The 27,303-nt window shown below is 39.0% G+C and overlaps 1 protein-coding gene across 3 annotated transcripts in view; it reads right to left on the minus strand.

Moving 5' to 3' along the window:
- NALCN (sodium leak channel, non-selective) overlaps nt 1–27,303 on the minus strand; it is a 303,647-nt gene that overhangs the window by 189,326 nt on the left and 87,018 nt on the right. For all 3 annotated transcript variants that reach the window (XM_070240456.1, XM_023621795.2, XM_023621798.2), the window contains 3 exons: nt 9,797–9,939; nt 9,561–9,665; nt 2,522–2,608 (listed from right to left, as the gene is read on the minus strand). In XM_070240456.1, coding sequence (XP_070096557.1) covers nt 2,522–2,608; nt 9,561–9,665; nt 9,797–9,939 — 335 coding nt within the window. The remainder of the gene's footprint in view (nt 1–2,521; nt 2,609–9,560; nt 9,666–9,796; nt 9,940–27,303) is intronic.

Below are 27,303 nucleotides of genomic sequence, written 5' to 3' on the forward strand. Positions count from 1 at the left end.
TGTCCTGTCACCTAGTTTTAAATGGCGTTAATCATTTGTAACAGCCAACTATTATTTCATGACCATTTTATGTAAATATTTTTTCTTTACTTAATTGTTTTCTTTCTTTCTCTTTTAATTAATTAATGAATGACTAGTTTTTTACTCAGACATGGAAATGTACTCTCTCTATTCACAGTTCATGCCCAGGACAAAAAGACGTTCTCTTGGCCATCCCACTTTTCATCCATACACTTTCAAATCGGCTCATTCTGGAAAGCTTGATTTAGGACCAACTATGTGAAGCTGAGCTGAAGGGAACTTCCTTCACACTGAATTGTCTGACTTCCTTCTCCTCTCATTTCAAACTGTATGCATCATCATGCATAAAACTTATCAAGCATGCTGCCATATTCACAACACAGGTCTAATATGCAGGTCTCTTGGGTGCCACAACCACACACTTCGAGCCTAACATCTACTTGCCTCTCCACCGACCTTTATTTTCCTATACGCCTGCTCAGTGCTGTGTACTCCATCACACCCCCCTTGCCATTTATCTCTTGCCATCTCAAACCTCTGTGATAAGGAGGCTAACTTTCTTCCTAATTCCAGATTACAACCGTAAGGCATCTATTAACAAACACTTAATAGATTTTTAAGCAAGGTATTCAAGGTCCAGTAAGATTCTGATTTGGTACTCATGGCAGGCCCGATAATTTATTTCTATTATGAACTTGCGTTTATTTTTTCAGCTGGATAAAGCAGGAAACTAGGAACCTGAAGGCTCAGGTACAAGTCCTGGCTTCTCCATCTGGTTGAAGTGTAACATCAGGAGACTCACCCAGGCCCTCCAGATCCCCGCGTCCTCATCTACAAAGGCTGATAGAGCACGCCAGTCTTTCTACGTCACAGGGCTGCACTGAGCCTCATCCTTAGTCACTCCCTCCCTCATTCTTGGTCTCGGTTTAAATATCACTACCTCATGAGGACCTTCTCTGACTTCTCAGATGAGGAGCAAGGACTCTAAAATGCATATTCCCACAGCACCCTGCATTACTTCTTTAAAATTCCCATTATTCTCATAATTGCTAGTTCAGTGCTGGTTTTCTCTTCCCACCCTGAAGCACCCTGTCAGCTCCGTGAGGGCAGGGACTGTGCTATTACTGTTCAGGACTATCTTAGTGTCAGTAAATATCAGCTGATAGAATCCTGAGTAACGTAAGTGAAAGTGCTTTTTAGGCAAGAAGCTGCTACTACAATTGTTATTGTTGTTACTACTGGTGGCAATAGTAGGAGTAGACGTAGTTGTAGTAATTGAATCATCATCAGCATTGTCACCATCAAATGTATGGCAGAAAGAGAACCACAAAATAATATTAAATATTATCAATATTCATTGTAAACTCTTCCTCTTTTTCCCCTCCATCCTTTTAACCGATAGAAACATGTAACTACATATATGATTAAACGGCCATATACACAGAGCCCACAAGGATGGATAAGAGTACAATATTTTGCTTCTCATGTATCAATGCTTGAAACGCACAATGAGCCCCCACCTGGAGAAAGATCCAAAAGAAAGAAAGAAGGTGTGTTCTCACGCTGAAGTACATGAAAATCCCTTCTCCAAATTATGCAGGCAGGGAATACGAAGAACTATAAAAAGCAGCCCTTTCTGAGAAGAGGATTTTTAACCAAAAACAGAAGAGAGTGAAGAAAATAAAATTCTCCAGGAGGAAGAATCGGTTCTCTGTTCCCAAGATGAGGCTGCTTGATTGTTCCCCCTAAAAGAGCAGGGAAACGGAAATAGTGCAAACGCCGTGGAGTGGCAGAGATGCTGCTCTTGAGAAGTTGACATGGTTTTGAATAAGAATTACTGATATTTAGGGGCAGGGAGGGGGACAAAGCAAGAGAAGGTGCCAGAGTGGTCCACCAAAGAAAAGGAGTTTATTGGGCTTTATGAGGAGCTCAGAGCAGATGCTAAGTCCAGAAACTGCACAGGCCAAGACCTGATGGCCCGTGCCCTGACCACCTCCCGGGACTCAGGCCCCTTCTAATCCCATCGCCTCACGTTTGCAGAGGTGAACTTCGTTAAGGAAGTACCTTTATTACACCACGCTGCTCGGAGAGCTTGCAGATGCAGAACAGACTACCTATTAAAGATAGTCCTTCCCAGGACTCAGTAAGGTACTCAGTTAAGTGAATTATGATCGTGACCACCCACCCCCAAATAACTCAGGCCTTTTGGAAGAATATTTTTATAAGATTTAATGCGACAACAAAATTCTTCACAGGTTCAATACTGCTGGCATGCCATCACCTGTGTGTGCATTCATTCACCAGAAATTTACCAAATTGCTATGGTGTGGCTGAAAAAATGCTAGGTCCTGGGAATACAGGATGAAGGAAAATACTATCCCCAACTCCAGGACAATAAATTTGGGCAGATCTAGAGCTTGCAGAGCTGTGGATTTCCTTGTATAAAATAAAAGTCAAAGACCTTTGCTGGATGAGTTTTAAAAATGGCATTGTACCGCACCTGGAGGCAGGCTGGAGCGCGTCCCTGGGGCTTGTTGACATCCACAGCCACCAGCTGCCACCCGCCAGCAGCGTCTTCATGAAACATCTTCAAGACAAAGAGGGAGATGAGTCAGAGACACTTAATATGGAACATTGAGAACTCCAACTTTATGTCTCCAGCTTTTAATATTTTTTATGTTATCAAAGATTTGTCCTCTTACGGATTTATTTTTAGAACATGAGTCATTCCAATTATGTTCATTTTAACCCTGAAAATTTAAGTGAAATAGTAATAATAACAATAAGAAGAATGATCAGAGCTTGTATTTATTGGGCACTTGCTGTGTATCTGGTCCTTTATGCCTCACATATGCTTTGCATATAATTGCCCAAATATTCTCCATAAGACTGTAAAGTAGGTATTCTATCACCATTATACTGATTATCATATATTAGATCTGGGAGAAATAGAACATTAGAATTCCAAAGCATTGCGTCTGGTATGTTTTTACTAGAAGTGGTGAATTTTTATCTTTATTTAGTGGACATTCCTCACTGAGCCAATAGAAAAATATTCTCAGGATAAATAATATAAGAAATGTGCATGTAGCATAAGGAAAGAGGGTGATGTTATTTTAACGGTAGGAGACTGACATATCACTTAATAGACTCGGTGAACTTATTTTAACTAGGCCACAATTAATCCGCTCAGCAAAAATTTTATGTACATATTTATGAAGGGAAAAAGTATTTTGTTTTTCCTTAAAAGATGAACGTGATGAAATTCAGGATAGTATAAGATACTAAACCTGGCAGTCACTGACCCGGCTGCTCAGCTGATTGAACGCCTAGGTTATTATCTTACTGCATGTTCTACCACCTCAAAAATTAGCTATCTGTCAATACTACATTCAGCTGGAAGACATTTCCCACTTATAAGTATTTTCTCACTAACATATTTTGTTTCCGATTCCTTGTGGGGGGGGGGGTGGTGTGTGTGTGTGTATGGAGGTGGTAGTGATAGGAATTAAGGATTTTATTTCTCTAAGAAAGGGCACTAACTACAAGCATTCACTGTTTCATTCTCGCCCAAGGTCGCTGTTTCATACATTTAAATAAACATTTTCTTTGCAGTACTTATCTATGTCCTCGTGTTAGTCTGACCCTGTGTTCAGAGGGGTAATTGTGGATGGAAATAGGACATGACACAAAGATCCCATTACCTAGGGTTTATAATGGTAATTTCAAACTCCTGGTAGTCATCTGCAGAAAGAAAACGTGTCCTCTATAAAATACGTGAGGCAGTGGGCGACAAGCGCCGAAAGCCACAGGCCATATATGAATTTACTTTTAAAATGACAAAATGGAGGTGTGCATTTACACGAAGATTCTTTGATCAAAGACGCCAATTACAAAGCAGTTTCCTCAGCTGTCCATTTATAGGATTCTGATACCCTTTAGAGTGAATTTTAAAAGGTATCTTTAGTGGCAAAATTAAGCACATCCTTTAGGAACAGGCTCATTCTGAGAATACATACATTGGTTGAAATGCAAACCTGCTAAAGTGCCTTTTACAGTTCCTGTCACAATTCTGAGGGTCTCCTTTCAAGGAGAAAAGACAAAAGCAGTCCCGTCAGTCACCAGCTGAAACCCCTCCGTGCACACATCCCGTGCTCTCGTATCCTGGCACAAAGATTCCTGCGGCATATATGTGCTTTGATCAGTAGCAGACTAATTTTCTCTGTTAAATTATTTCTTCCAGTAGACCAAAATCAAATGAATCAATTTAAATGTTAGTAAAAGTGTTGTCTCAAGGTCACTTCTTTGTACGAAATAAAGCGAAGGAAATGCAAACATGTTCAATTTGTCTTTAGTTCCCCGAATTATAAAATGCCATTTAGATTGGTTAATATAACAGTAGCTATGTGAGGCAGACGATGGGATAGCCGAAGCCAGGAATCCCCAGGAACTGAAGTCCTTAAAGGAGTATGGCAGGGGCTGCCAGTTGTCCCGCAAAATCTGTTCTCCCTGTCTTCCAAAGTAAGAAAATTTTTACACGAACACTGGGTCACCAAAAAGAAAAAGGACTAATTCTTTTCTTTTTTTTGAAGCTCATCTTGATCATGTAATTACATACTGCCCCATGAGATATAAGCAGAAACTTTCTCTTTCTTTCCATTCTTTTCCTTCCTGCTTTCTGGAATAGGGATGTGAGGGTTAGAGCTACAGCAGCCACCTTAGTCCACAAAGCAACTTTAGGAATGAAGGTTATGCAAGGTGGAGCAAAAAGGTGGAAGGATCTGGATTTGCGGCACTACGCCCACCTCAGCAACCTTGAATGGCCTCCAATAACTTTACATGAGAGAGAAAGGAATGCTGTCTCACATAAGCCACTTGTTTGGGGCTTTTTGTCCCTTGTAGCTGAACTTAAGTAATACAAGTGGCATCAGTTTGAATGTCCAATGATTTATTTCACTTTAAAGATGTAAGTTTCATTTCCCCTCTCAGTATATAATTAATACAGTTTTACTATTAAATACTTAAAAATGTGGCTGAGCTGTAAAAAATTCTTAAACTCAACACCCAGAGACAACCACCTCTAACATTTTAGAGTTAACCTTCCAGGAATGTTATACACACACACATACAGAAAAACATGAGCCCATTTTTTTCATTAATATGTTGTCTGAATATTTTCATGTCAACAAATTTAATCATGATTTAATGGCTTGCATTTATTCTAAGTTCATAATTTATAACCAATAATTTATTGCTAGAGTTCATATTATTTTTTTAAATCAAAATGACTCCATAAACATTCTTGAATGTATATCTTTGAGCACTGCCTCAAATTTTTCTTAGTATAAATTCCTAGAAGTGGAATCTCTTGATCAAATATAGTTTCTAATTTGATACATATTGCCTAACTTTTCTAGAAAGGATATTCCAATTTACACTCTTAGTAAAAATGTATGAGAATGCCCTTTTCTCCACCTTACAACCAACAAGAATACTCTTTTTTCAGAAAAGAGAAGTTCTCATGGGGCCAGAACAAAGATAGTGTGTTGACAGCAGGGCCTGTAATGACTAAATTAAAAAGAAGAAGGATCTCGGTGAGTAAAACTGAAGGCTCTTACAGCTGATCAACCTGGTTCTAAGTCCCAGGTCCACCACCTATCAGTTATGTAACATGCGGTAAACTAATTAACTTTCCAATCCTTGTCATTTTTTAATCTGCAAAGCAGAAACAATAATAGTACCTACCTCACAATATTATTGTGAAGATGAAATATGATTGCTTGTAAAGCCATTAACACATGATTAATGCAGTTCTCAATATCTGTTAATCATTGTAATAAGACGTTATGAATTAGTGGAATATGACCAATGACAACATGAGTGAATTTCCACGAGCTCTCTCCTGTTAGTATAACCATTTGGGAACCCATAGAGCTTTCAGTCTTGAGATTTATCTCAGGCTTGTCTGTTTGCAACTGCCAGGGTTTTACCAAGGGTCACTTGATTTACAAAGTAGTTAAGGATGCTTTTGGGATGGTTCTACTGTAGGCCACATTTCATCATCCTCATCAACAATAATAACAGATTATTTAATGGCGGGGGCAGAGAAAGAATCTTGGTAACTAGGCTAATCACTAGCAACTGAAATAAAATTCCAAACTCAAGAAACACACACACATATAATAACGTAGAGAAAATCTAAAATTTATTTTGAAATTCTTACCCTCTTTGAGTTCTTTCAAAAATCAATCATTTAAAAAAATAGGTAACAGTCATTATTATATGAAATAATGAAAGTAGACACTTGACTAGATTTCATTATTAAATGATATATTCACTGACTCAGCCTCACAAAACATAATTCTCATTTATGGCTTCCCATGGTGACTGTATTATTCCATTACTATGGTCTCTTATTGAAGGAGCTGACTATTGTACTGTGCTAGAAGAGACCTTCCCAGAATCTGCCTTCATTAAATTGCTTTCTCACATATTTTAATGATGTATATTCACATGGAAATCAATGGTTTTGAAATGCAGTAAACAAATGTTTACTAAAGTATTGTCCTTGAGCATTAAGTTGTACATAGTCTTTTATGGTGGATAAATTCTTTCCATTTTTGATCATGTCTTCTTTTCTTCTATGCCTTTCTGCCTTTTAACCCAGCATTGAACATTTATACAGAAATTGCTTAGGAGCTCTAGAAACCCATATTCTAAGAATGTCAATGGAACCACAAAGGAGGAAGCACTTATAAGTGTGCTTTTATCCTACAACAACTCTACCCTTATCAATCCTCTACCTTAATTAGGGGATATTAATTCAGAAAACCTGGGCCAGCAAGCATGCTCAACCAGGGATAATGACAGACCCAGAAATGATTGCTCTCTTGAGATAATCAGATTGTCCAATTTACGAATCCCTCAATATGAACCATTGGACCATGAGTCATATATAAATGTTAGGTATGTATTGCTTGCCAGAGCCCACCTGGTGTCTCTCATCACCCTACAGAAGAAAAACATGGCCGTGTGGGGCCCTAATGGTTAGCAGTTCTTTCAGTTCTACCGCAGGCAAAGTGAGATCAGCTCATCCCTCCCATGAACCCGCCTAAATCAGAATACCACTTGACTACCCACAAATATGTGAGGTGAAGCGTCTAAGGAACGAGAGGAAATGTATGGACTAGGGAGATGCTACATCCAGGATATTTCTTCTTGCACATCTGCACATCCCAATATCCAATTCTAGGGCAACACCCTAAGAACTTGTGGCATGGGTAGTCCTGTTGTGGACTCACACAGGGCGCCATTATATCATGGATGTTTGAATCTCATGCACTATAACCCAACACATACCTGAGCATGTGGCAAAATGACCCACGTCTACCAATTATGCAGGTACAAAAGCCACCGTCCCCACCAGAGTTCAGGAGAACTAATGACTACTAATCTGAAATTTTCCACATCATTTTCCTTTTGCTTTCCTGTTACATGTTGTGTTATGATCTCCATAAGACCTTTGGCATTAATTTTTCTGTAATTTGTTTCTTTGCTGTGACTCAGAGGCAGGCTGCTTTGTTATTAAGAAAAAAACAAAACAGTTCTCATCACAGACTCTCTTTTCCCTTTGAACAGTACACATCAGAACCAATTCCTACTGAATTATTGCCTAAGATGTCGGAAAGACCCTTCTTTATCCTGTTAACGGGCATAATTTTCTTTCTACACACAGAGCCCTCCTGGAAAGTCCATAGACTTAGAGATATCAACAAGCCCACCAAGCCTGGGACCCTCTTAGTCCTTCTGTGAGGATAACATATAGAAAAAGTGCAAATGTCCCATATACCAGAGAAAGGCAAAAACTGACTTCATTTCTGAACACCTGTGTGCTTTACAACACAATAACCATCTTTATTTTATTTCCTCAAAGCCTATCTGCTTTATTGGAATTAGAAACTTGTGATTTAGTATTTTAAACCATTTAACAAGTGGTCCTTGCGCACAGAGTTCTGTCAGATTTTGCAAACGTAACAGAATCACAGCAAGTGATGTCTCTCCCTTCCACACACACAAAGCATCTAGGCCACTTGCCCAGTGGCTGGTGAGGGGCTGGGCGGGGCCTGACAGCCTGTTGCCAGGCAGCCCAAGTGGTGTTTTACCAAGAGGCTGCTGCAGGAGCTTCGGTTGCCTAGCAACCGGGTCTTTAGCCGCCGCATTTTTCTTAATGAAGGTTTTTCACAATTCTCTGTATGATTACCTCTCCTGAATACCTAAACCCATTACCTCTGAATTACCAACTTATTCCTCCTGATTAAGTACAATTTTGCATCAAAACAATTTTGTACAACTTTTTTCACAGTCTTTTCACTTTTCACTTTCTATTATAACTGCTGGCTGATTTCGTGGTGCTTCCAAACACTACCTTTCCAGCTGTGGTTTTATAAATAAGAGTTACTTAAGAAGCATTATATGGTTTCAAAGACATTTTAGGTCATCTCCCAGGAACACTGAATGTAAATTCTGTGTTGTGTTCATAGTTCTATGTTCTATTTAGTTCCCCATGTTGAGAGCAGAAAACGTGCCCTTTGAGAAGTTATCACTCAATTTAAAAGACACGTCAGAATGGACTTGGACCTTTATTATTTCTCATAGTTTATTAAAAGAGATGAGAGAAGAAATAAGAACTAAATGTGGTTGATTCTTAGAAGGCTTTCCTACACGCCATCTATGATATAACCTATATAACATTTAAAAAAATATTTCATGGAAGTTTGAAAGCTGTTTGTCAAAATTGAATAATATCAATATTATTCATCTGTAATGAATTGGCTAGACAATTCAAACTCTTACAACATCATAAAGATGCTGCATGAGGCCTTTTCAAATATTAGCATATTTAATAGCATTTTAGCATCTAATTACTAAAAGTTCAATTCAAAGATTTTCAAGGTAAAATGGCACCTTGGATCTTTCACAGATACCTTTGTCCCAACAGATCTGTCTAAGTGTTTACAAACTTACATTAAATTTTTCTTAAAATTTAATATTAATAGTTACAAGGCATTAAAACCATTTCATTCTTGATTCTGGAATTTTTACTTTCTGTCTCTTCTATAAAGATTTATACTAGAAGAAGATATATAAACCTGCCCTTCCTCTTTCTAAACACCAAAAGAACCCAAAAAACAAAAACCACACACTCACAACAAAACCAAAAATAAAAACAAAGACATTGGACCTGAATTGCCCTCTTACGTAATAACTGTCCTGCTGCTTTTAGCCAAACTCGAAGAGACTTCCAATTTCCTAGGAGCATTGGGGGACCCTGCTGAAGATGCAGCGATTCCTCAAAAACCACAGGCAGGCATTTGAACTTGAGAAGTCTTCCTCATGACTCACTGTACTGTGATTGTTTCACCCTGAATGACATATGTTGTCCATTGCAAACACTCTAACCCTATACACAGGCCCTCTGACGGTGAGCACAGACATGCCTGTGGTCGAGTGAGCTTCCTCCTCACCCCCCGATACTGTACCTGTGTGGTGGCTGTGGAAGTGGTGCTGCTTCTTGATCCCCACATTTGTTGAAATTGGACCCTGATTTCTGCAAACGTTTCAATGATGACAGCGATAAACACATTCTGAAAGAAAATTACAAACCATATTTACCAAAGACTGGGAACAAGGGAGTGGAGGGAAACAGAAAACAAATAAAAGATCTGCAGAAACTGTCAGAAAACCGAGATTTCATTATGACGCAGTTTTACAGTACCTTAACAAGCCAGGCAAGGAAGAATATGAGAGTGATGAAATAGAAGTAGGAACGCCAGCGGGGAAAGCTGTCGATGGCTCTGTACATGAGGAACACCCAGCCTTCCTGGGAGGCAGCCTCATAGACCGTGAATATGCTGGTGCCTGTCAAGAGACAGGAGAGCAGATTGAGTTACAGTGGACTTTTGAAATGAGAAAACATTATTCAGAAACCAATCAATATTTATTCATGCTCATTTTCTCAATGACAGAAGCTCTTCTAAAGGGACTAATATTGCATGCAACATTGTATTGTTCTTATACTTAGGATTTGGATAAAGTTGTTTCTGACTTCAAGCCATGGCAATTTCAATATCCCAGCAATAAAAAAACTTTATATCATTAGCGATTAGGTGCATTTAACAATGTGGAAAAGGAAACCAATATTCAAATCAAGTGAAGATCTAATAAAATATAATGTCTACAATGTAAGCTTGCCTCTTGGGGCTTAACACTTTCTGTGTGCTGAAAAGCACTTGTAGTTTTAGCCAAAATGAAATCAATCTGGGAATTGGGTTTCATTTGAAATCTCTTTCTCATAGGAAGACTGAAGTATTGTAGACTCCAAAAATCAGTATGTTGCAGCCTGTCTTTGGATTCCATGCTGTTTGCTAAACACCAAAATGTAACATAGTAAATCATCAAGTAGTATTTCGATTTTCCGGGAGAGTTGTCTCATTGAAAATACTACTGATAAGGGAAAGAAGAAAAGTGAACAATATGTGGGCAGACTTTTGAATACATGGTTAAGAGGACCTACCATGCCATTCAGAGGAAAGACAGTGGTTAATCCTTGCAACATCATAACGTATGTGCTATTATTTCCCCATTTTACAGATGGAAAAACTAAAGCACATAAAGAGTAAGTGATTTGTCTAAAGATGCACAGATAATAATAGGGGAACTAGATTAACCGAGTCATTCTGGAACAAGGTCCTGCATACTTAACTGTGATGGTAACATGCCTCCTGACATCCTTTCTGTGGCTTAGTTTCCCCATCTGTAAAATGGGGAAATAAATAACCCATACCTCATAGTGTTGTGAGGATTAGATGATTTAATTTCAATAAAGCATTGGCATATGGTGAGTACTTAATCAATTTTAGGTATTATTATTATAAAAATGGAAAATAGTTGCTTAATATTATTTTGTGAGAAGACATATAAATAATATAGTGCTGAATTAAAGTTGTTTATAAAACAAATATGATACAGCTTGTTATTCATAAAACTGGTAAACATTTGCACTTCAATAAATTACACTGCTATAAATGAGTTAAATTATTATAGGATATAAAACCAAGATCCACCCATATATGTTCTAATCACACAGAAATTTAAAACTAGAATATGCATACAATCAAATATCCAAACTAAGAAGGGGGTTACTCAGGTTGGCTGATGACTATCTCTCTGGGCCTGTGCATTCAGGAAGAGTAATGAGAGCATCAATGAATACCAAAGCACGCAGAACAGCAGAAAAGCCTGCAGTAAATGGGGACACGTGGGAAATAAAGAGGCTTGAGAGAACAGCTGAGAGAAAGGAGGAACGGGCATTCCTATTTGGTGAATGCCTATGATGCACTAATCTGTACTAAGTGGTTATATAAAATATAACTTCGTATGCGTACTGCCTCTCATTTTAAGAATCATATTGTACACACTGGTATGTCGTTGCCATAACAACTACCATTTGTAAAACACGCCCAGTTTAAGGTTCTTTTACATACTTCAATGCTAAGGAAATCTCTGTGTAATTAGGCGGGTGGATGGGGAGGTGGGTAGAAGGGCAGATATTAACAAGCACATTTTACAGAAAAGGAAAGTGAAGGTCACTAGTTAATGAACTTGCCTGGGATAGAAAGTGATAAAGCCAGAAACTGAACCCACGTCAGGTCCAGGTCTTTAACCCTTGTTTTCTTTGCCATGTTACTTTTATATTCTCTTGCTTGAGACTGAGACTTTAAAAAGAGCTTGTTTTCTCTTCTTATCCTTAATTTGAGTGAAGTCTATTTTTTTCTGAGGGTCTATGATGGCTAAGTTTATAGTGCAGTGAGGAACTCATGCAAGAAGACAACTTTAAAGAGAAAAATTCTGAAAAGAACAGCGTGTACAAAAAATAAAATGCCAACAGAAATTACCATTTCCATTAATGATTCATACATACTAAAAATGTACATTTTTGCTTTTGTAGTGTGAATATGAAAGACAATTTCAACATAAAACAAGTCATTTATGTCCCTTTTCTTCTACTGATTTGAACTAAAACAGAAAAGTGGCTAGAGAAATCCATTATGAATTACCATTAAAGTGTAATAGCTTTACCAATTGAGCATTTACAGGTAAAATCATGGGACTGTCAATACAAGATTAAATTTGAAAGGAACACTGAAAATTATCCTGCTCTAACTCGCCCGTCTCTTTCTTTATTACATCCACAGGAAAGATGCTATTTGGAATTAAGTAAAGAATAGTACATTCAATGAGCAATCTCGAAGCTTTTACTTCATTTTTCCTAATTTGACACAGAAAAAAGAAAAGAAGTAGGACCTCGCAGTGCAGCTCAAAAAGCAGGGTTTGTTGATACAGAGAGATGAGACATTTGTGAAAATGTAACCAAAAAATGCCCGAGGAGAACGCTGACTCCTGAAAAAAGTGTTTCACAGATATACGAACTACACCGGCTCAAAGGCTTTGAAGACGTTACGAAGAGTTGCAGGAGCAAAGGCAAACTGAATAAGACAGTCCTTCCTCATCACTTTTCTACTCCCGAGTTGCAAAACATGAAAAGAAAATCACTTTCAAAAAAATTTGCCAATTGCTGACCGATATTTAAAACGGCAAAATCAAATTTACGATCCTTATTTTCTTTGGGAAGTAGGCAACCCTGAGAAAGAAATTGTAGCCACTCAAACTTAGTTTGCACATCCTGCTCTCTCTGACTGGCCCCCCACGCCCCCAGCGCCTCTCTCTGGTCCTCTTAGCTGTCCCCTCTGCGCTGTCCCAGCCCAGCTCACTTCCTTGGCCCTCAGTCTCCTCAGGGAGCCCGGAGCTCACCTGCCTCACGTCGCTCACCACACTGACTTCTGTCACCCTGTCTGTCTCCCGAAACACTCTAAGTTAAGAGGACTCTAAGTTAACACTCTATCTTTCACTTCTGACCTGGCATTGAGAAGCACTCAAGAACTGTTGATACATTAAATAATATCATAGTATTAAAACATATGAAGGCCTTTCTCAAATATTTGCTTTTTTATCAATTCTTCCTCACTGTGAATACCGCACAGATAATTTGGAAACAAAGAGAAGTATTTAATAATTGACTTTGTTTTGCTGATTTTCAAAATTCACTTAGAACACATATACATATATAAACTTAAAAGTCCATGCTACACATAAACAAAAAAGTCTTCCCATATTGTTTGATCCAGCATGGGAAATCTCTAGAAAATATTATATTGATACATACAAAATATTTTCTCTAGATACACTCCAGAATACTTTTACTCCATTTTAATTTTGAAACTAAAATTTCTAGCCAAAAAGATCACACTTTCTTTGTTAAATGGATCATGATTCTACAATAGCACCCGGGACTAGAACACATTCTCTTCCTAGAGAACAACAAGGCCTGCTCCAGAAATCTCTCTGGGAAGCTCCCGGAACAGCACCGTTTTCTTAGACCCCAACTCTCAAAGCACAAATTCAAGTTGTATAAGAAACGAAGTCACCATAACATTACTCGGCTCATCAATTCTCCTAATTTCATTCATCCTTACTGACCTCTTCCATTGGTTTGATTCATCAGATAAGAAGACCCACAAGTCTACATTTAGAAAATAAATCCCTTGGAACTTTCTACAGGCTGCATGTATTCAGATATAGTAGAGGATATTTTTTTTATAGCTCTGAACAAAATTATATTCCAATCTGTTTCCACTATCTTTAGGACTATATTTAACGCTTGGCTGTCTTCTGCTGACTCTTTTTTCGTGAAAAAAAGTGAGAAATTGATTGTGCCCTGGGAATACTCCCTTTTGTTTCTTCTTGACATAAGGTACATAATGCCATTGAGTTGTTCAACTTTGAAATAACGGGGCCACAAAATTGTGATGAGATTTAAAAACAAGTTACTAACCTGGGGTCCCAGCATTGAATTCCTCTCCAAACACAAAATATCTACTTATTCTAATGATGCTGATGCTCGATCTATTGTGAAAGAATTTGGGAAGTTAAAGTTGGTGATGTAGGCTTGAGATTGTTGAAAAGAATGAGTAAGTACACCAGGCCTTAGTCTGAACAATAACCTTCACCCCACACTCAGAATTCCCAATAGAATCTAGAGGTTCCTTTTAGGACAATTCATGCTATCCTCTCTCTCAATGTTTGGATCCTCAGGTCAATGTTCCTGAATTTTAACCCCTCCGGCGATACACACCACCCCGAGGCAGCCCCATCCAAGGTCAGGCAAGAACCCATCCCATTGGATGCTGGCTATGGCTCAGTCCCTTTCGAATCTGCTCTTGGCTTTGCAAAGCACAGCAAGCTACAGGAGTTTGGAAGTAGTCCCTATAGCACCTTGAGGGAGTCAGCCTTCATTCTACCTAGGTCATCCTGCTACAGATACTTGTCTTCTTATCTGGTCCATTAACCTTCCCAACCTGATGCACTTTTTATGAAACTGATCTGATTGTCTGGCTTCATTTCCCACCTGGGAACAGAATCTCAGTGTGGGCAAAATGACAACATTTTTGTCACTCAAGAACATCAATCTCCCTCAAACTTTTCTAAGTTGCTCTTTCTGTTCCCCCAGCTGATTGGATCTTATCCTTTTCAGACTTTATCCCTACTACATTCCAGTGTGAGCATCCCTTTTAGTTGGAAGAGAAAAGAAAACACATGTTCCTCCACCACTACACATGAATGGCTGTCATCTACTGGTGCCTCAATGAACTGCTCTTAACCAGCAAGTTTCACTGTGGAAGGATATAATTCTCAGCCTAAACTCCAAACGGATGCTTATTTTCTCAACTACAGTTGCAATGACTAAATCTCCAACCCTGAAAGGTGGTCAAACAAGAGAACGCATGTAAAGAGCTTGATCTTTGCACATTTCCATTGTTAGAAATACAATCTGTTGAAGATGTGGTGAGTGTGCTTCCCTGGTTTCCATTTGTTTTGTTATGTTTGGATATACGCAACTTATCTCCAACTAAATGTTATTTTTAAACTCTACAACTACTCCATAGAGCAATATTCTTATTAAGCCACAGGACTAATACAAACACAGAACTTTGCTTAGTTTGAGAAAGAATTCACTGAAGCCACTTAAAGGCAGGTTGTCCTGTCAGTTTGACTTTAGGTAGAAGTCACTGTTGTTTAAATTCTAATGTGTCAAAGATAAATAAGTTCGCCCATCTAGGGGCACCACTGGTTAGTTGACACTCTAAGCCAGACACTCTAATTCCTCAACTTTGGCACTGGGGACATTTGGGGCTGGATAACGCTTTGTCGTGGGGGCCTGTCCTGAGCATTGCAGCATCCCTGACCTCCATCCACTAGAGTCAACAGCACCCTCAACCCCCAATTATGACAACCAAAAATGTTTGTGGACATTGCCCAGTATCCCCTGGTAGGCAAATCACCCCTGGTTGAGAACCACTTTTCTAACCTGATCGTCTCCCTGATCCTGTGACTTTTGTCCCACAGGGCCTTAGCTCTGGGCCTCACATATGACTGCATTTATTAAGTATTTTTAAACTGAATTGAACTTCCTCATGTAACACAGGGGAAAATGGAACAATTGTGAGGCTTATCAAAATTTATCCTTTGGTTTATTATGAACTGTTTGGAGGTTAAACAATTTCAGGCCAAAGAAGAGACCTAAAAATGCATTTTTGGACTATATTTACAATAGTCTACACGTGAATTTGACATTTTATTCATCTTTAAAAATTTTTGAAGGCTAAAAGCCTAGATCCTAAGACATCACTGTTTACACAAAATATTTGCCACACAGTAGACAGCTCAATAGTATCATTACATTAATATTTATCAGTTTTTTGTTTCAACAACTGCACATTGGAAGCTAAGTCTTATTTCGTTTTTACTTCCTGCAATATTATAAGATGACTGTCTGTACATACCTGTATCCCAGGGAGAAATATCTTAGTTTGCAGAATGAGATATTACAAATATATTAAGTTTTAAAAAGAAAAATCACATATTTGAAATGAAATAAATGGCAGAAAATTTTCCTCACCGAAAATTACAGTGCTACTTTGTGAATTATTCCAAGACAAACCACAAACACATATGTTTTGCAAGTTTTCCAGGTTTTGCAGCTGAATCAAAATGAGGCATTCAATATATTAACGTACAAAACAGAGGAAAACGGACTAATCTGTAGTCCATGTTCATGACTCTAATTCTGTCTGGACCACAAAACAGAGTGTTGAGTAGAAACCTGCTAAGTGGCTCATGACACATGTGGGTGCAGTCAACAATGAAATCTAAATGGCCACAACCAGATTCCAAACAGCTTGGCGGCTTCTCTAACTCAACCATAACCTGTAGCTTGAGGTCACCTGTTGAAGACAAAATCTACAATGAAATCATCTTTTGTGTCTGTGATCTCAGTTTCTTTCACCCTCTGGGAATTTGCCCACTCTCTGGCATAAAATCTCTTATACATATTTGAACCACACATTTAAAATATTTTAGCCAGTGGCCAGCGGTGAGATTCACTGTAACTTTCTATAATATGTTTTTTTTCCCGCCACACTGCTCCACACCACCTCACCCTTTACCTCTTCACATGAACCGTGCGCGCAAATCCTGAGAGTTGGATCTGTGCTGATAATAAATTTTAACCAAGCTTGGTTATTATAAAGTAAACCTATTTGTCATGAGGCCATAAAAACAAACACCAGTGAGTGATGTATATTCTTAAGGTGGACATCTGGATTCAACATCATAAATCTCTGTCACTGAGGCTGAATGCATCGGCAAACATGAAATGTGAATAAGGTCAACAGAGCAGCACTAGCAAGAAAGGCCCATCCTGAATCACAGAGGCTTAATGAGCAATAAAACCAGCCAGAATTAAATTACTTGGGATGAAGTCACCTTTCTAATGAATAAAACCTTTATGAACAATGTTTTCTACTCCTTGAAATTACGTTTAATTTTACTAAAATATATTTCTAAAATAATTTAATTAAGTATTTCCCTGGACAGACTGTGATGTAACCTTATGACTATAATAATCTACACACAACTCACCCAACTCAGGATGAGTTGCTCAACTAAGGATCCACACACATTCAGTCTGACGACTGTCGTGCGGCCAGCAAATAACAAAACAAAACAACATTTTTTATTTGCTCTTCAAGAACATGGAGCAAATACAGAGGACTTCTTTTATTCTAAATGCTTTAAAAGGTATCTATAAACCTTATATTTTTGAGCTGAATTTTAGTTTAGGTTTTTTTTTTTTTTTTTAAACAGGTAAGCACTCTGGCACAACCTCACCGCACTGCTGAAATCGCTTTATCTGTTACCTTAAACCTCATCACTACCCACAGCGCTGAAGTTCTGCTATAAGATCAAAGGCCATATAGAAAACAGCAGGTATATATTTATACATATTTTCTAAGTTAAACTTTTTTTATAAGTAATAAAGATTCTTAGTTGGGATGTATTTCTTCAGATGTAGACAATTTCTAAACGCCCAAGTTCTAAATATAAAATACCTCTAAAGAAGGAGAGGTGAAGCTTTAACCAGAGTATTCACAAATGGAAAAAGAAGTGTTGACAAGGCCGGATGCTGACATTGGCAGGAAAGTTTAGATATTAAAGTAGAACAGTTCCAAGGACGCTGAGTCCACATGCCAGCTAAAACACTCCCGCCCCTGGTGCCGGGCCGTTTCCATGTCGGGTGACTAAGGTAGCAAAGGAGAGGTCGTGACACACACCTGCCATTCCTCTGCCTTTGAGGAGTGTGATTTCAGATCAAAAGAGCTTCTTGGAAATTTATTTTCCATTAGCTGACTTAAAAAAACTATGCTAGGCCCCAATTAGCTTTCAGTTGCCTTTTCTAACAGTCCAACTGTCCATTCCTTCCTCTCTGTGTGACACTGATCAGCTAGTTAACCATTCTGGGCCTCAGTCTACCATAGATAGACTATGGCAATCATGATACTTGCTGGTCACCCCTAAAACTCTAAATAAATGTTATTTAGTAGCTTTTAATTTCCTCAAAAAACATATCATGCCAGAAATATGGTTTCTTTTAGAGTGTTTTAGCTGTGTCATCCATTTTTGGGTGAGATTTTAGGAACGATTTATTGGAAACTATAATCAAAAGAAATCAAAGCAAAAAGGCCAGAACCTCACATAATTTTTAAGGAGTTAATAGCCATGACATTAGAATTTCATAATAGTCCAAAATTAGAACCAAGTATTTGGAAAAAGATCTAAGACTTTCTTGTCTCCATATTTTGGGACACACATCTCTGCATTATCATGCACAAGCAATGAAAATAAGAATTAACTTTAAGATATATTTGGTCAGTCTACCTCAGAATAGCCACAATAGGGAGAATTTGTTTTAATTTTAATAGCAAGGCTGACTGAAATAGTAAATAAGCACAGGATCAAAAGAGCAACCAAGATTGGAAATAAATAACTTGATTTTTTGCTAACAGAGGCATATTAAAATCTAACTCAGGTCTAAGTAGGAAGGAAGAAAGATACCTAGTGATATTGACCAAATGTAATTTACAATAAATATGAGATAAGAAATACAAATAACATATGGATTTAACTAAATAAAAGTTCTTATTTGTGTTATGATAAATATAAAATTTCCATGATTTACAACGAAAGATTTAATTACATCAATTTAAAAATTGATATTATAATATAAAACTAAAAACAAGGACATGCTCTAATATGCATACTAACATTACAGTTGAATAGCTACAACTAAATACGAAATATTAATTATTAAAAATTTTAAACTATACATGAGGAATTTTTTGTCATATATCTTCACATTGATATATGTATACAAAAATAGTTACAGAATTTTTCCTATATTTGCTGTCTACTTTCTTCCATAAACTCCTAAGGCTAAAAACATGTTTAAAAATGCAGTTTTTCAACTGGTTTAGACTTATTTTTTGGATGTGCCACAGATTCAATTTTAGATTCATTAAGATTATACTAAGACTGAAAAATATTTTGCCTGTATTAAAAGCTGTGTTACTAAGGAAGCAAGTTACTATGTATTCCCACTTGACCAACGTAAACCAGAACTTTTCATAGGTGAGATAAGAATATGAGGGAATAGTAATAAATTAACTTTAAAAAAATTAATAGACTTCTTTTTTTTAGCAGTTTTAGGCTTACAAAAAATGGAGCAGATTTTGTACAGAAAGTTCCCATCTATCCCGTCTCTCTGCACACTATCCCCTATTATTAACGTCTTGCATTAGTGTGGTGTAGTTGTCAAAACTGATGAACCAATGTGTGACACCATATTGCTAACTCAAGCCCACAGTTTACAGTAGGTTCACTCTCTGTGTTGTGCAGTTAGATGGGTCTTGACAAATCCATAACATTATGTATCCACTATTACAGTATTACACAGGATAGTTTCACCGTCCTAAAAATCCATTGTGCTCCACCTATTCAACCCTCACCTCTCTCCTCTGAAACCCTGCAACCACTGATCTTTTTGCTGTCTCTATAGTTTTGCCTTTTCCAAAATGTCATATAGTTGGAATCATACAGCAAGTAGCCTTTCAGACTAGTTTCTTTCACTTAGCAAGATGCATTTACCATTGCTCTATGTCTCTTGGTGGCCTAACAACGCATTTCTTTTTATTGCTGAGTAATATTCCATTGTATGGATGTACCATAGTTTTTTTAATCTCAAGTTATGCCCTATTGGGGGGCATCTTGGCTGCCTCCAGTTTTTGTCACTTATGAATAAAGCTGCTATAAACATTCGTGTACAGGTTTTTGTGTGGATATATGTTTTCAATTCATTTGGGTAAAGAGGAGCATTGATTGCTCAATCATATGTTAAGATTATGTTTAGCTTTGTTAAAAAAACAAAATGTCTTCCAAAGTGGCTGTACCATTTTGCATTCTCACCAGCAATGAATGAGAGTCCCTGTTGCTCTAAATCCTCACCAGCATTTGGTGGTGTCAGTGATTTGGATCTGAGCCATTCTGATAGGTGTATAGTGGTATCTCACTTTAATTTGCAATTCTCTAATTACATATGATGTTGGACATCTTTTCATCTGCTTACTTGCCAAATGCTTACCTTCATTGGTGAGATGTCTGTTCAGATATTTTGCCCACCTTTAAACTGGGTTGTTTGTTTTCTTATTGTTGAGTTTTAAGAGTTCTTTGTATATTTTGAATACAAGTCTTTCATGAGATACGTGTTATTCAAATATTTTCTTTAGTCTGTGGCTTGTCTTTTTACTCTCTTAAGAGTGTCTTTTGCACAGCAGAAGTTATTAATTTTAGTGAAATCCAACTTAGCAGTTTTTTTCATTCACTTATCATGCTTTCGGTGTTGCCAAAACCAAAACCATTGACAAATCCAAGGTCACCTAGATATTTCTCCTACGTTATCTTCTAGAAGTTTCATAGTCTTGCATTTTACATTTAGGTCTATAATCCATTTGAGTTAATTTTTGTGCAAGGTGTACTGGATGTATCTAGATTTATGTTTTTGCATGTGTATGTCCAGTACTTCCAGCATCATTTGTTGAAGAGACTATCCTTTCTCCATTCAATTGTCTTTGCTCCTTTGTCAAAGACCAGTTGACGATTTGTGTAGGTATATTTCTGGGCTGTCTATTCTGTTCCATTGATCTAGCTTCTATTTTTCCAGTACCCCACTGTCTTGATACTGTAGTTTTGTATTAAATCCTGAATTCGAGTACTGTCAGTTCCCTGACTTTGTTCTTCTTCAGTGTTGGGTTGACGATTCTAGGTCTTTTGCCTTTCCATATAAACTTTAGAATCAGTTTGTTGATATCCAGAGGACAACATGCTAGAATTTTGATTGGGATTGTGTTGAATCTATAGCACAAGTTGGGAGGGACTATCTTTTATGTTCTGTTGTTAGGTGCACACACATTAAGGACTGTTATGTTTTCTGGGAGAACTGACCCGTATATAATTATGTAATGCTCCTCTTTCTCCCTGGTAATTTTTCTTGTTCTGAAGTTAGCTTTGTCTGAAATTAATAAAGCTACTCCCATTTTCCTTTCATTAGTGTTAACATGGTATATCTTTCTCAATCTCTTTTAATCTATCTGTCTTTATAGTTAAGGTGGACTTCTTGCAGACAAGATGTGGTTGAGTACTGTTTTTTTATCCACTCTCTTATTCTCTGTCTTTTAATTGGTATACTTATACCATTCACATTTAAAGTGATTATAGATATAGATTAATATGTACCACATTTCTGTTTTCTTTTCATTGCACTTGTTCTTTGTTTCTTATTTGTCTTCATTTGTTTTTTTTTTTTTGCCTTCTCTGGTTTTAATTGATTACAGTTTTACTCTTCTCTTAGCATATTAATATTTCTTTTAAAAAATTTTTAGTGGTTGCCTTAGAGTTTATATTATATATTTAAAACTAATGTAAGCCCACCTTCAGATAACTGTATCATTTCACAGAGAGAGTAGGTACCTCATAATAGAGTATTCCCTCTTCCTTCCTCCTGTCCCTTATAACACTGCTGTTATTCATCTCACTTATCCACGAACTATAATCACCTAATATATTGTTGCTACCATTATTCTGAACAAGCAGCTATTAGGCCAGTTAAGAATAAGAAAAAGAAAAATATTTTATTTACCTTCATTTTTGTCTTTTCCCACATTCTTCTTCTTTATGTAGACTCACATTTCTGATCTACATCACTTTCCTTCTCTAAAGGACTTCTTCTATCATTTCTTGCAAAGCAGTTCTGCTGGCACCAAATTCTTTCAGGTTTTCTTTGTCCGAGAAAGTCTTTATATCTCCTCACTTTTGAAACATAATCTCTCTGAATACAAAATTCTAGGTTATTCTGTTTTTTCTTTCAACATTTTAAATATTTCACTTTACTCTCTTCTTGCTTACATGGCTTCAGAAGAGAAATCCAGTATAATTCTCATCCTTATTCCTTTACAGGTAAGGTGTTTTTTTCCTCTGGTTTCTTTCAAGATTTCCTGTGTCTTTACTTTTCTGCAGTTTGAATATGATATACCCAAGTGCTGACACTTTGGTACTTATCCTGCTTGGTGTGGTCCAGGCTTCCTTGATCTGCAGCATTGTGTCCAACATCAATTTTGGAAAATTCTCAGCCATTATTACTTCAAATATTTCTTCTGCTCCTTTCTCTCTTTCTTCTCCTTCTGGTATTCCCACTATATGTATGTTAAACTTCTGTAATTGTCCCACAGTTCTTTATCATTCTGTTCCCCTTTTTTTCATTCTTTTTCCTCCTTGCATTTCAGTTTGTGAAGTTTCTGTTGACATATCCTCAGTCTTAATGTTTCTTGCTTTGGCTGTGTCTAGTCTACTGAAAAGCCCTTGGAAGGCATTCTTCATTTCTGTTACAGTGTATTTGATCTCTAGTGTTTCCTTTTCATTCCTTCTTAGAGTTTCCACCTGCTTACATTACTCATTTGTTCTTGCATATTGTCCACTTTTTCAAATAGAACCCTTAGCATAATAATTAAGATATTTTAAATTCCAAATTACTTGATAATTACAAAATCTCTGTCATATCTGAGTCTGGTTCTGACCATTGCTTTGTCTCTTCAGATTGTGTTCTTATTTGCTTTTTACCATGCCTTGTAATTTTTTTTTGAAGGCTGGGTATGATATATTAGGTAACAGAACTGAGGGATGTGGTTTTAGTGGGAGGATTTATGTTAATCTGGCTGGGGGTTAGGCTGTGTTTAATGTATGCTGTATCTGAGGTGTCAAAGGCTTTGATTTCCTCTAGTGTCCTGGTTTCTGTCTCTCCCGTGGACGTTAGGTTTCTCTAGAAACTCCTTCTAAATGGAATTTCTCTCTTGCAGCTGAGTTGTAATCCAGCTATTATTTTGGTGCCCTGTTAATGTGATGATAAGATATTGAGGAAGGGAAGCATTCTACAATCATAGGATCAAATCTCAGGTTTTTTAGTCCATTGAGTCCTAGGCTGTGACCTTCAGAGGAGTTTCTTAGCCTTTTTTTCTCAGTTTATGTGATACAGGAAGGGGGCTCTAGTCATCTGCCAGCCCTCCTCTTAGGTCATATGAGGCTCCAGGAAAGTAGATGTCCTAGAGGTCATGGCTTTGTCATGGAGAACAGAGTGCTCTGGGGTTATTTCAGAATGGTCACTGTTCTTCCCCTGCAGGAAGCATGAGGGAATTTTTCTCTGATCTTCTCCATAAGAACCTGGTAGGGGGACCGGCCCAGAGGCGTAGTGGTTGAGTTCACACAATCTGCTTCAGTGGCCCAGGGTTTACAGTTTCAGATCCTGTGCCTGGACCTACACACTGCTCATCAAGCCATGCTATGGGCACATCCCACATAAATAGAGGAAGATTGGCACAGATGATCACTCAGTGTCAATCTTCCTCAAGCAAAAAGAGGAAAACTGGCAACAGATGTTAGCTCAGGGCCAATCTTCCTCACACACACACACACACACATGCACGCACGCACACACATGAAAGAAGTCTGGTAGGCCTCCTGGAGGTAAGAACTCATAAAAGCATGGAGGCCCCCTTAAGACTGGAGGAATTTTTAACTCTTAAGCTAGTCGATACTCAGCCTCCAGCAATCACCCAATTACAGTTTAAGTGTCTCTGGCTCTAGTGACTCCTGCTCCTGGGGAGATATGATCCTCTGTATTTGCTGTCTCCAAATTTCAAGGCAGTGGTTTGCCCTGCAACCCCAATTCTCTGTTAGATCTAAGAAGCACTGATGGTTTTCAGAATTGTTGATTTTCAGTTTGTTTAGCTTTTTTCTGTGAGAACAGGATCGGCAACTTTCAAGTTCTTTACATGTTGGAGTAGAAACCACAAGCCATTAAATAACTTCTTTTTCATTTAAGATAGGGTCAGAAATAGCATGGACAAATGAGCACGTTTGATTAAAATGAGAGTTGTAAAGTAACACATGCAAAGGCATGACTTTCTGCTCACGTGTAGTCTAGTCAGCTTGGCCAGTTTGGCTTATGTACCAGTAACAGCATAGAAATGAAAACACCATCATTAGCACAAAGTAAGGCCAGACTGTGATAGTGAAGACTCTTCTGGCTGGCCCCAAGCCACTGTGCCAGAATGTGCCATATGTCATTTTACCTCATTAATAACTTTTTCTGCTTCCACCTTAATACCTACCTGTTTTTCTGCTTGATTTTAAACAAACTCTAAGGCAACATTAGACACAGACAGCACAGTGATAATAAGACAGTGAAGAGGGAGGAAGAAAAAAACCAGTCATTCATGGGATATGGTTCAAGTATCCGTTATATAATAGCACAACAAACTCAACCAAAGGCAACGAGCTTTGGGCAGCTGTGACCTGGCTGGCTTATGCCTGGAATGAAGTGTCTCTCCACGCTCTCATTAGGCACACTGACAGGACTGCTGCCCCAGGCCAGAGCTCCTTTGGCCAGCAATCAGACATTCCTAGCAAGTGTCTGGGCTCATGACATTAAGAGAGCAATCAGACAGTTGCACTGTGCTGGTGGGGTGACATTAACTTTTCTTCCCTGGTCAGGAGAACTACAGAAAAATCCTACCTGGAAATACTACTTAACATCCAACGCACAGAGACATATATCTAGACTATGGACTAATTATTTACAGTTTTAATAATCTTTTATTAACTCATTATTCAGCAGGAATATAATCATACTCATTCTTCATCAATCAATTATTTTATTCTTCTTCTAATTATTATTAGCTGATATAACTCAGCATTGTACAACTGACAGAGGGTTTTCATAAACCTCCATAATGGGTTCATTCAACACCCCTGAGGATTAACAATGAGACAACATGGCAGGTGTTGTCTCTTTTAGAGGGACGAGGAAATGGAGTTGAACATTTTATCTAAATCTCTTGTTCAATTAACACCATTACTCTTTGCCGTCTCATGAGTGGTGTTTACTTATGGACTGGGAGTAGTTACCCCCATATCAGCTGTGTTTTGTCATTCTCTTAAACTTGAATAAATTTGCTATTGCCTTCATGGACTTACAGCACATTTCCAGCACCAAGTACTGAAGTTTAAAGGGGCACAAGGACTTTCATCATCCACATAACTAGTTTAGTGACAAGGTTCTTGCATTTGGCGCATTTAACTTTTCCAGATTTTTAACCTCTAGTTTTGTCCTAGAATTCTTCAATATCTCTTACTTTAAAAAGAGGCAACAGTCAAAAGATTGATCTCCAAGGTTTAATCTTATTTGTGTGACAAATTCATACTCAACAGCATCTCTTGCCTTCTTTTTCCCTAAAGCTTTGACTGTAAGGGATGCACTAATCCTCTGCAATGTAGGACCTACCATTATTTATCTCACTTTATCAGTAGAATATACTATTTTTAAAAGTTTTGTCCAAGTTTTAAAGTCTGAAGTTTATTTACTTTCCCTCCCCCCCAGCAGAATGCAAGCCCCACCAGAGCAGCAACTGCGTCTTGCTCATCGCCATGTTGCCAGTGCCCACTGCCTGGCACGTCAAAGAAAGACACGCTAACCTGGACAAAACACAAACATGTACGTTAAGTGAGCAAATGAAAGCAACAAAGCAGAGAGTAGGTCAGGGAGAGGGGCTGGTGGAAACAGTCAAAGAGAAAACAGGCATAAAAGGGAAGGGTGCGTTGGACTAGGAGAAGAGTAGCAATTACAGAGGCTGGCTGACTTTGAAAGCTGGTCAGGCTGCTCATCTGCCACCATGGAGGGGCTCCAGATGTGAATTATCCGAATTAATCTGTATGAAGAGATAGTGCCTAGGGCAAAGTGGTGACCCACAGCAGCCGCCACGGCTCCCAATGCCAGACAGTAGACCTGCCTTGTCTGCCTAAGGATGCTCTGTGGTCCTCACTGGCAGATGCAGCCATCTCCTGACCAGAGGGGCAGTCCATTCCCAGCTCCCTCCCCAGAGCATCACTTGGTGGCTCTACGCCCACCTCCACAGCCCCCTACAGACCTTCACTCTGTTGCCTCACGTGACCCTTCTCCCATATGGGTCCTCACGAAGTGGGCAAACCTGTGGTCTTACTCTCTGCGTTGGAAAATCTTTGGGGTCCGACAGGCTGGTACTCACAGATCTCCAGCATCCCCCAGCTACAATATCACTCTACTCACGGACACCTGTGAGGAGGTGGAGCTGGCCAGGCATTTACAGCTCAATGACTCCTCACAGCTGCCCTAGTACTATTAACCTCATTTTACAGATGAAAACTGAAGTCACCTGCCCAAGGCTGCGTGGCGAGGAAGCGCCGCCGAGAAGGGATTTAAACACAGGGTCTTTGAACATCCTCCTTACCCCAGAGCTGTTCCCCCACCGCCTTGATCTCCCCAAGCGCAGGGCGCTGCTGCTGCTCCCTTCTCCACATCCTCCCACAGCAGGCTCACTCCCGACCTCCAGGAAAGCTTCCTTCTCCTCCTGTTGCCTCCACAGCTGGGGCTGCCACGGAGCGGGGAGCGGTGTTGGTCACAATTTCGACACCTGAAGTGACACCTCTCTCTCTGGCCCTGCTGTCGCCTTGTGAGAGGATGTAAGGGAGGCAGTTATCCCAGCTCAGGAGGGAAAGAAAAGGAGACCCCCAAGGCTGCACTTCCCAACAGGACGAGGCCTTGTTCCTGCAGAAATGGGGGGCACTGAGGGTTGGGGCCTGCCCCTCTACCCATGCCTTCACCCCCTCTTCCTATCAGGCTTTCCTTGTCGGGGGCGGGGTGTTCGGGTGCTATCAGGTGCATTTTCTTGGCTTTTAAGAGCCCACACTCCCCCCTGACATTTCTGAGGCAAAAGGTAGGCTTTTGAAGGGCTACCTCCAGTTGCTGGAAGAGCTGAGCTGAGTAAGGGGCAGGCTTGGAGGCCACGCTGTTCTGTAAACGGCAGCAGCAATGAGCAGGCGGGAGCAGCTGTTCTGGGCCATAGCTGCCATGAGCTGCTCAGTTGGAGCAGGGTCTCAGCTCCACTTTCTTGACCCTGTTACAGAAACCTCCGGGTGCCTAGCTCCCCTGTGTCTCATGGGGCTATACCCACGCCTCAGAGTGGTTAGCTCTGGACAGAGTGACGGTAGGCTGGGCTGCACTGGGCAGCTCCCACCCGGGGAAACCATGGATGACTCCTGGCCATGAAGCCACAGCAACTAAAACCTTGAGTTCCCTGGGGCTTCCACAGATTACACAGGTGGAGAGACCCATCCTATCGTACACCA

This window comes from Equus caballus, chromosome 17 (assembly GCF_041296265.1).
Source record: "Equus caballus isolate H_3958 breed thoroughbred chromosome 17, TB-T2T, whole genome shotgun sequence".
Lineage (NCBI taxonomy): Eukaryota > Metazoa > Chordata > Mammalia > Perissodactyla > Equidae > Equus > Equus caballus.